The 11,128-nt window shown below is 36.1% G+C and overlaps 1 protein-coding gene across 1 annotated transcript; it reads left to right on the top strand.

Annotated features, from left to right (window-relative positions):
• Window positions 1-5,758: 5,758 nt before the first annotated feature.
• LOC308683425 (zona pellucida-like domain-containing protein 1) lies at window positions 5,759-10,860 on the top strand (the record flags this gene model as incomplete). Its single annotated transcript, XM_081353897.1, has 11 exons — window positions 5,759-5,768; window positions 5,878-6,003; window positions 6,154-6,374; window positions 7,305-7,489; window positions 7,783-7,855; window positions 7,956-8,053; window positions 8,138-8,218; window positions 9,634-9,802; window positions 10,119-10,227; window positions 10,339-10,359; window positions 10,706-10,860. 11 exons carry the CDS (start codon window positions 5,759-5,761, stop codon window positions 10,858-10,860), a joined length of 1,248 nt encoding a protein of 415 aa, XP_081210023.1.
• Between the last annotated feature and the right edge of the window lie 268 nt (window positions 10,861-11,128).

The following is an 11,128-nucleotide window of genomic DNA, read 5'->3' as shown; positions in this document are numbered from 1 at the left end:
TAGTTTGAGAGAGAGACCATAGGGAACGAATTTAATTAAGCTGAACAGCAACCTAGATCACTATGCTATGTGATTGAGGTGGATGCGAAGTTTTTTAGTTTTAATTAATTGTATTTGTTTTTACTCGTTAGTATGCATATGTCTCTGTGATACCCACTGAACAGTAATGAGTCTTAGCAGTTAGTTTCACATACTCTAATTTTCAGTGTTAGTTATATTTTTTTTTTATTAAAGATATTTGAATGGAATTTATGTCCAAGATAATTTAATTAAATGTAACAACCCATGTTATTATATATCCCCCAAACACACATTTGTATTACTTTGTAGGTCTTTCTTTCTAGTTCTTTAACAATAAAGTAAATTCAGAATTGCTTCTGAATATTTAGTTTGGCGATTTTGCAGTAATAATTACAAAACAGACAGGGATCACAATCCATTACTCAGTTCTATTGTATTCAGTGTTGTCATGTTGAAGAAAGCAAGCTTTTAAAGGTCTTCACAATGATCGTAATCATCATGATGCCAGCTAAACAAAGAGCCTGTATTCATATCAGACTTTTGAAGACTTCCAGTTGTATTATCTTTGACATCAGTGGAAAATATTAATGGGATTTTGGCATAATGAATGAATGGCCCAATTTAATGTGAAGAAATCAAAGGTATAGAAGGGCAGGAATGAGACATCATGTCCTATCTGGATATGGAAAAACAAAACCCATTAGAGGATAATTCCCCCTGTCCTGAGCTGGTAGAAGTGTAAAGGCAAAGCTGTCGAGAAACTGTCAGCAAACAATATATATTTTCGACATATTTTACCAATACCATGGTGATCATTCAGGTACCATAATTTATATAAAAGTATAATGATATTTCCGTATGAAACCATCACTGAACCATATTACCGCCAGTGTGCTTTATGTAAGCCTATTATTGTATTTGTGTCAATGCTGGTTTCCATAGTGATATACAAGGATAAATAAAAATCCACTTTTGTTCCTGACATGAATATCCTCATCTGCCATAAAAAAGGGTTGAGTGTCAGCCTAGAATATAAGGATTAGCTCTTTTGATTGAAGTGACCTAAGAGCACAAACCCCAAATCATACAAACCCAGCTTTTAACACAAGGAAGTGCCATTCTGAATTCCAATGACAGAAAAATTGTGTATATATATATATATATATATATATATATATATATAGAGTTTAAATTATATTTTTAAATAAATATGAATTTATCACAATTTTAATAAATGTTATTATTAAATATAAAATTGTGTATGTATAAAAAATATATTTTATATATAAACGTCAGTCTTCAGTGTCACATGATCATTCGGAAATCATTCTAATATGCTGATTTGGTGCTCAAGAAACATTTTGTATTATCAATGTTGAAAACAGTTGTTCTGTGGAAACCGTGATACATTTTTTTTTTCAGATCTCTTTGATAAAAACAAAATTCAAAACAACAGCCTTTATTTGTAATAGAAATATTTTGTAACATTATGTCTTAACTGTCACTTTTGATCAATTTAATGCATTCTTGCTGAATAAAAGCATTAATAAAAAAAAAGTCTTACTCGCTCCAAACTTTTGTAGCAGTAGTGTATTGTATTTATTGCAAAAATAAATGATAGGCCTATTGTGTTATATTTTATAGGAGGCTACAAATTTAAGTTTTGCCAATTAAAAGTTTCCAATATTCCAAAACACAGGCCCTGTAGCCTTACGGCATGAGAATTATGATTGTATTGCCATTCAACCTATGATTTGACCCTAGCAGTGAGAGTTACCAGATCTTTGTGTAGCATCATATTTATAAGTGGATGCCAATAAGAAATCTGTTTTGAAGAAGATCTCACACTTCTGGCATCAGACACGGGCAGGGGTCATGCTTAAGCTTTATTAAACCCAGCTTTCATTCTCCACAGATTTATCTGGATCTATGACTTATTGCACAGAGAAAGAAAAGAAAGGTGCCGAAACAAAGTGCAGCTTAAAGGAGAGCCCTCTCATTACAGATAATCAACTGACCTTCTCACACCACTTAACAGTGTTTTCACATCTACTTGGACAAGTGTATAAAGAATGAGCCATAGGTTATGTGATTCTTTCTGTCATGTCAGACTTGAAGTAAAGCAGGATATAAGCAGGACACTGTTGGTGGAATAAGAATAGTCGGTGTATAAGTGTTAAGTGACTAATAAGCAGACATGGGCAGTATTTCAATTAAATGTATTTTAAATACGTATTTAATTACTTTAGTGTATTTTGTAATTTGTATTTTGCAGGTGTGGAAAAAATAAAATGTAGTTTGTAACAAAATATTTTGAGGGAGTGCATTTAGAGTATTTCAAATACTTAAATACTTAAGAAAAATCACCATATGCTTATCACCATAGTAAATGATTTTGCCATATTTTCGGTCTGATGTTGGCAATGGCAATGTCCAGGTTAGATGCACGAAAATCACGTGACACCCTGTAGACCGGGCTCCCTCCAAGAAGTGAATGAGTTTTGAACCCCTACGGGTGACGTCACGGACACTACGTCCATATTTTTTTACAGTCTATGTTTTGAACACAGGAGAAGAAGTGGCGCTGCTCCTCTTAAAAACGGCATTAAAGGGATAGTTCACCCAAAAATAAAACTTTTGTCACCCTTTTATTGTCCCAAACCTGTATGAGTTTCCTTCTTCTGCTGAACACAAAAAAAGATATTTTGAAGAATGTCTGTAATCAAACAGTTGACAGTAGCCTAGCCATTGACTTCCATAGTATTTTTTTTCCTACTATGGAAGTCAATGGCTTCCGTCAACTGTCTGGTTACCAACATTCTCCAAAATATCTTCTTTTTATTTCAACAGAAGAAAGAAACTCATACAGGTTTGGGACAACATACGGATAAGTAAATGATGACAGAATTTTCCTTTTTGGGTGAACTTGCTATCCCTTTAAGGTAAAGTGTTTTGTGAAAAATATACAGTCTACACACACACATATTGGACACTGAACGGCATTATAGAGAAAATAATTGTGACTTATGAGATCAATGCACTGTGTTGTCATTCATAAAAGGACCTCATATTATGAAACAGCGCGTCTTTTATAACTCCACTGAAATCTCCATGCTAAGCGAGCGTTCACAATATAACATCCATCTGCAGGTTTTACACGTTTTTAAACGTATTACATATGAGAAATACTGATATTCCGTCAGATTTTGTATAAAATAATCACCAATCCTAGCCTGGGTGCCAGGCCAAATCCCGCCCACAACATTTTTCGGGAAGTTTGGTCTGGACTCGATCCGTTGAGGAGTAATTATGCTCGGCTCCCAGAAGGCCGAGCCAATCAAATTGCCAGGGCGGGCTTTAATCGATGATGGACAGATGATCTGCGGTTACGTAATCACCCACGTCATCAAAGAGCACTTGGGTTGAATTGGATTTCAACAAAGATGACTGCAGCAGGAGAATTGAGATGTTTAGATTCCGCTATCGCGTCTGTTATAAAAGAAATCGACAGCGCATTAATTTTAAAGATGAACAGAGAACCGCAATCAAGGCATTTGTCGATCGGAAATATGTGTTTCCGTCCTTCCTACGGGATTCGGCAAAAGTTTAATTTATCAGCTGACTCCGATGGTCGCTAAGAAGATGGGACGCAATGAAAACCCTGTGGTCATTGTTTCTCCTTTGGTCGCACTCATGGAGTGCTTTATTATTACTTTACTCATTACTTTACTACTTCTTACCGCGTGTGTGCAGTTGAGCTCTATTAACAACTATGCGTCGCTCAACATACGTCACTTATTGCGTTGCTCTGATTGGTTGTAGGTCTATCCAATTGAGAGTTGTTGTTTTTTCCTGGTTCGGTTAAGACACGCCTCATAATCAAAGCCCTATGGAGCAGTATCAGACTCACATTCTGCCTAGAATATGAGTATGACGAAGTCAGGCTACATCAATCCTATTGTTTTTCAATAATTGCGCATGCAGCGCGATTCTACTATGGAAAAGGCATACGCGATCATGGCAGTTAGAGTCTCGTGTGTAAAACAAACCCACACATATTATGATTAATATGATTAATCATATATATTATGATTAAAATGGAATTTTGATTTTGTGACAAATTCTCGGTCTGTTTTCCCCCCCCTTTTTTATTTTGCTACTTCGCCATTTTTAATTTACACATTTCTCATATTTGTGTTATTGCTACTATTTGTGTTATTGACCTTACAGTAATAAAAAAAAGAATTAAGATTATTGTGGGAGTATTTTTGTATTTTCAAAATACTAATTACTTGTATTTTATTTAAATACATTTTTCACATCAGTATTTTGTATTTTATTTTGTTACATTTCATGAGCCAGTATTTGTAGTTTGTAACAAAATATTTTTTGATGTATTTGTGCCCACCTCTGCTAATAAGCATTCATTTGGAACGTGGTATTTTGTCAAGCTTGATGGCATTATTTGTATTTTGTCAAGCACTGGATCAACCAAACAAAGTGACTCAGGACTAAATTGAGATATTACTGTGAAGGGATGACAGTCAAAACAAAGCCCCGGAGTGCACTGAGATGTGCTTAATGAATGTTTTCCTCAGCCTTGCAATTATGTTGTCTGATTTCTGATCTATTTAATTGTTTATCCAATAATGCCCAGTTGGCTTAATTTATGAAACATGGGCAGAAAGAATTTGTGTAAACAGTTTTCCAAATCATTATTATATAAGTTGTTGCAACAGTTTTGTCAACGTATACCTGTATAAACAAAAAGCAGAAATATGCATATTGTAAGTATAGGTGGATGGATGGATGGATGGATGGATATGTTCTGTAAGTATAGATAGACAGATAGATAGATAGACAGATAGACAGATACAATAGATACAATGTTTATTATCAAATATTATTAAAATTAATGATTAATAATTAAATTTTATTATTTTATTATTATTAATGTATTGATTACTAACTTAATAAATAATAGAAACAAAAATTGTAATATATCTTTTATTGTGATGAGCTCTGATTTGAGCTTTTTATGGTGCCAGGTTATGTTAATATAATATTCAATATATTTCAATTGGTAAGAGTACAGTTTCTTTAACATTTCCCAGAAATCAGGTAACAATGCCTAAAACAGTCATATCAGGAAAAACCCTTGTCCGAAAACAATGTTACCATGGAAACAAATAATCCACGAATAACAGAAGTAAACAAACAACAACAACAAATAACTCAGCTGTCTATCCATATTTTTTCTTCTTCATTAAAACAGTCACTCTTAGACTTAAATTGCTAAATCATACATGTTTGCATTATAATCCTTGTTTGTTGTGTTTCTAGGATTACCTTTGGATCAATATAAAAATACCTGACATTTCGTACAGTGTTAAAAGAGCCATCGCCGTATTGTCTCCACTCCTTGGGGCACGACACTTACTCCATGAGGTCTTAACATGTCAAGGAAGGGTATCCATGTTTAAGTAAAGTAGACATAGAAACCAGGCCATTGTCAACTGCATGTCTTTGAAGGCCCACCATGTGTAGAGTTTCAGCAAGTGCCCTCAGGCAGTCGACTATGGGACTTTATTCACAAAAGGGCTGGTCCTGAACAGTGAACACACCAAACTGACCTTATTTCATTTAATCCGATCCCACAAAGGAAAGTGCTCTATAAAAAGACTCTCAATTCGCAAGGAGATCTCACAGGCAGAGGATTCCAAAGCCAACCGCAAGCATGATACAAGGTGCGTACGTGTCCTAGGACGTGTAACTATGGGATATGCGCTGACCTCCTGGATGTACCAATGGTGACTAACTGATTTTGAATATGGTGTTATTTTCTTCCATGAACAGGTTCACATTCAGGAAACAACAGGAAATATATTCTCCTCAACATTCTCCTCGTCCTCCTAGCTACAAAATTCGACAAAAGCTTTCAGTTAACACAAAGCGATTGTGGATCAGATTACAGACATCCAGGTATAGTTTTGATTTATAATTTTGATGAATCACACGGAAGGTTGAAATTCTGATGAACAAAAATTGTTTATTCGATTTAAAAAAAAATTGTGTGTGCAAGATTTTATGTCAGTTTTTGTACAACTAATCCAGTCGTTCTTGTCACGATAGAGTACACAGACATCTCGGTGGAATGCGGAACGGAATACATCAGTCTGGCCATCAGATTCTGTCCTGTTCTATACACTGGCTACAACGAATCAGAGTTGATCCTCAACAATGTCATAAATAACCCAGATTGCAAGGGGACCGTCGACACTACCGTCTCACCTCCAGTGGCCCAATTTCGGTTCCCGCTTAACTCAACCAATGCCTGTGGCAGCAGTTTTATTGTGAGTAATACACTGAAGGAGAAAAAAATTATTTAGAGACAATTTTCACTCAGAAATTGCTAGTAAATTTCACAAAATATAAAAAAGGCAGATAGACAGACAGACAGACAGACATAGACAGACGGACGGACGGATGGATGATTATAGATAGATAGATAGATAGATAGATAGATAGATAGATAGATAGATAGATAGATAGATAGATAGATAGATAGATAGATAGATAGATAGATAGATAGATAGATAGATAGATAGATAGATAGATAGATAAGTGAGTGGGTGTGTAAGTGGTTGGTTGGTTGGTTGGTTGGTTGATGGATGGATGGATGGATGGATGGATGGATGGATGGATGGATGGATGGATGGATGGATGGATGGATGGATGGATGGATGGATGGATGGATGGATGGATGGATGGATGGATGGATGGATGGATGGATGGATGGATGGATGGATGGATGGATGGATGGATGGATGGATGGATGGATGGATGGATGATTATAGATAGATAGATAGATAGATAGATAGATAGATAGATAGATAGATAGATAGATAGATAGATAGATAGATAGATAGATAGATAGATAGATAGATAGATAGATAGATAGATAGATAGATAAAGTGAGTGGGTGTGTAAGTGGTTGGTTGGTTGGTTGGTTGGTAGATAGATAGGATGGATGGATGGATGGATGGATGGATGGATGGATGGATGGATGGATGGATGGATGGATGGATGGATGGATGGATGGATGGATGGATGGATGGATGGATGGATGGATGGATGGATGGATGGATGGGTGGGTGGGTGGGTGGATGGATGGATGGGTGGATGGGTGGATGGATGGATGGATAGATTCATAAATAATATTTAAAAAATTAAAAAAATATCTTATTACACAAAGTCAAGGGTCAATCTGTTTTTCTCCACAGACGTATCGGAGTCCTGGGACAGGCGTATTCTCAGATTTCTCCAACATTGAGACAGTCAACATCAGTGGACTTGTACGGTCGAGTGACATCACAACAGGCACCGTGACGTATAATGCCGAGCTGAAGTACTACTACTCGTGCTCCTATCCTCTGGAGTACCTGATCAACAACACTCGAGTGGATGTGTAAGCACTCATTTTCTCTCACGCTATAGCAAACCAAGTGCAAGATCTGCTTGCCTGGGATAAAAGAACAAAACTCACTGGGGAATAAGCGTCTTGGTGTACTATCACACTAACAACACATTAAATTCAATCCATCCATGTTGTTTTCCTCAAGGGACAGGGAGACAATATAAAATTCACAATAGAGAAACACTATGACACATAGGCCATACACGTCTAGTCTGTGAGTTGTCAACGTTGAGTAATTGTAAGCTGATTCAAGTAAACTTTAACCTTGTTCTTTCTTCTCAAAGGTCGTCCTCCTCGATTGCAGTAAAAGACAACAATGGCAGTTTCATCAGCACTCTGAATCTTAGACTCTTCAGTGTATGTCAGTCCTAACTGGACCTTCATGCATCTATAGATTAGATCAACTAAAAAATATCAAATATTTATTTATCTGAATTTATTTTGTTTCATTTCTCAGGACATAAACTACACCCAGCCTCTCCAAATGCCTCCCATTGGGATTGAGCTGAGGACAAATGTGTTTGTGCAAGTGGAGGCCACCAACTTGACCTCCCAGTAAGACATGTTTCACTGAGTACCATCATGGCAGTAAATCGAGCAGTTTTGTGTTGAAGTTTACCATTATTATGTCCTTCACAGGTACTTTTTGCTGCTGGACAGATGCTTTGCCTCAGTTTCCAATGCACCCAGCACCAACAACTTCTTCAACCTCTTCGTGCCGTAAGTTTAAATCATAAAACTAGTATTTTTAATATTATGATCTTTTTAATATATTGTTTTTATTTATTTTTTGAACCCAAACTACAATCATAATGCAGTACCCTTAGCTTATAGATAAGGCCATATGAATTATCTTTTTTTTTTAATTGAAGTGGATGGAACGGTTGGAAATGTTCTGTAAGTATAGACAGACAGACAGACAGATAGTAGGTAGATAGATAGATAGATAGATAGATAGATAGATAGATAGATAGATAGATAGATAGATAGATAGATAGATAGATAGATAGATAGATAGATAGATAGATAGATAGATAGATAGATAGATAGATAGATAGATAGATAGATAGATAGATAGATAGATAGAATGTTATATTTTCAAATAATGTTATATTTTCAAATAATATTAAAATTAAAATGATTAATAATTCAGTTTTATTATTTTATTATTATTAATTGATTGATTACCAACTTAATAAATAATAGAAAGAAAAATTTTAATATATCTTTTATTGTGATAAGCTCTGATTTGAGCTCTTCTATGGTGTCAGGTTACATTTCGCAGAAATCAGGTAACAATGCCTAAAACAGTCATTTCGGGGAAACCCTTGTCCAAAGAAAACAATGTTACCATGGAAACAAATAATCCACGAATAACAGACGAGTACTGCATTCTGAATAACATAATGCAGTACCCTTAGCTTATAGATAAGGTAATATGAATTATAATTTTTTTTAATTGAAGTGCGATAAAAGTGCAAAATTTAACCCAAACTACAAACATATGTAGTATCATTCGGTTTTGTTTTATGTTAACCCTTGAAAATGTATTGTGGCAGTATATGGTACAGTGATGGTGTCAAATACCTTAGTACTTAGATCTATGGTACTGGAGAGGGATGCACAATATATCGGCCACCATATCGGGATCGGCTGATTTATGTTACGATAAGAAAATTTGGCCGATATATTAAAGTCGATAAATAATTAATTATATCCGTCAGCTGAGAAACTTAAGAAGCGCACTGTTCACCATGATGGTTTTGAATTGTTTGAAATATGATTGGAATCACTTCAAAAAAAAAGGTGGGGGGGGGGATTGCAACGTGCATCGCAAGTCTGTCATATAAGCTACATAAAATTGTAATGAGAACATTATAATTGTGTGCTTGGGACATGGCTTTTCATGGTAAGACTATTGTTTTTGTAATCAGGCTCTCAAAAATGATTTCGTATCGGTGCATCCCTGGTACTGGACAATTCCTATAGTCATATATCATGCTGTGTGTACATGTCCAAAACAACATAATACCATTGCACCATGTACAAAAGTCATGTTTGCAATGATAAAATCTGTCTGAAAGTGTTTGGAGGGCCTGAGACAGAATCATTTGTTTGATGATTTGTTTGATTAGATGTGAAATGGATCGGCTCACTAAAATGCTGGTGAACGGGGAGATGCAGCTTGCTCGGTTCTCGTTCCCTGCCTTCCGCTTTACAGAGCAGCAGAACCAGACAGTGTCGACGTACTATCTGCACTGCATCACAAGACTGTGTGAAATATCAACCTGCGCTACATTTAGGGTAAACACATACACACATACAACATAAGCCCCCCATTTACATCATTTCTTAAATTAGCCTGTTAGAATTTAAATTAAGTCTAAGCAGAATAGAAACACCTTTTGGCTTGGTCTGGATCGTATTGTTTGCATAATGCTGTATCATATGTTAGTGTCACTATCCAGTGGTTTTGGCAAGCTTTGCTATTTTTGTGGGGGCATTTGAAGATATTTTTGTCCCCACAAAAATAGCAACACACACATACAGGTCACCTACCCAGACAAATATTGTCCGGGACACTTTTTGGACTAACCAGGATCTATGGCTTTTTCCACAGCAATGTCGCAAACGAAAAAGGAGAGACGTTGCTCCCATCACTCCTTCAAATGGAGTCACAGACAGCACTACCATCACATCACCAGCCATCATCATACGTGCAGAGAACGGTACGTTCCTTCCCCTTTTGAAAACAAAATGAATCACTAAGCTAACACTACTGAGTTTTAAGTTGCCTACATTGCTTTCTGAGAAACTGACTCCATTTTATTTCATTTCAGTGGTGAAAACAAAAGAGGAAGGTGAGCATTAACTGTATTCTTTGATGAATAGAAATGTCAAAATACCATTGAAATAGAAATCCTTTATAACATTTAGAAATACCCTTAATTGCTGAACAAAAGTAGTGATTTCTTTAAAAAATAAATAAATAGCCTCCTCTAAACTTTTGAACAGTTACACTAAAAATGCTAGGTTGTTTTAACCCAACTTTGGGTCAAATATGGGCAAACCCAAACGTTGGGTTATAAATGTAATTTAAAAATGTAAACCATGGCTGGGTTTGTCCATATTTGACCCAAAGTTGCGTTGCGAGTGTTTTTTGCTAGTAGCTTAGTCAATCTGACCTCATATGTCTTTGCATCTCAGCTGTGTCAATCAACATGAAAAAACCTGTGGACTCCTCTGTGGGTCTCGGCGTAGCTGTGGGCATCCTGGCATTCGCCTGCATCATGGTCGTGGGAATGGGAACACTTTTCTACAAAAGACACTGGCACAATGCACCTTCAAAAATGCTCCGGTGAGCTGAGATGCCCTGCTCCAAGAGAGGATCTCCCACCGCTGGAGGGCTGAGCAGGGCTCAGCGTAGAACTGTTTTGAATATAATGGTGAATAATCATAGCATAATGTGGTTTAGAAGAGCAACAGTGCACTTCATCAGCTCTACACATGAAACTTGTGTTTAAGTGTAGCTTGGATCTAGGGATACAATAAGAAAAGGCTGTAAAAATAGGACACAATTTACTGTGTTAATATGAAAGACTTTTCCGTATTGACTTTTCACAGGTGTTT

The sequence above is a fragment of the Scardinius erythrophthalmus genome, assembly GCF_964197995.2.
Source record: "Scardinius erythrophthalmus genome assembly, chromosome: 23".
NCBI lineage: Eukaryota > Metazoa > Chordata > Actinopteri > Cypriniformes > Leuciscidae > Scardinius > Scardinius erythrophthalmus.
Note: the sequence above shows the minus strand (reverse complement) of the source record. Positions and strands in the feature narration are given on the sequence as shown.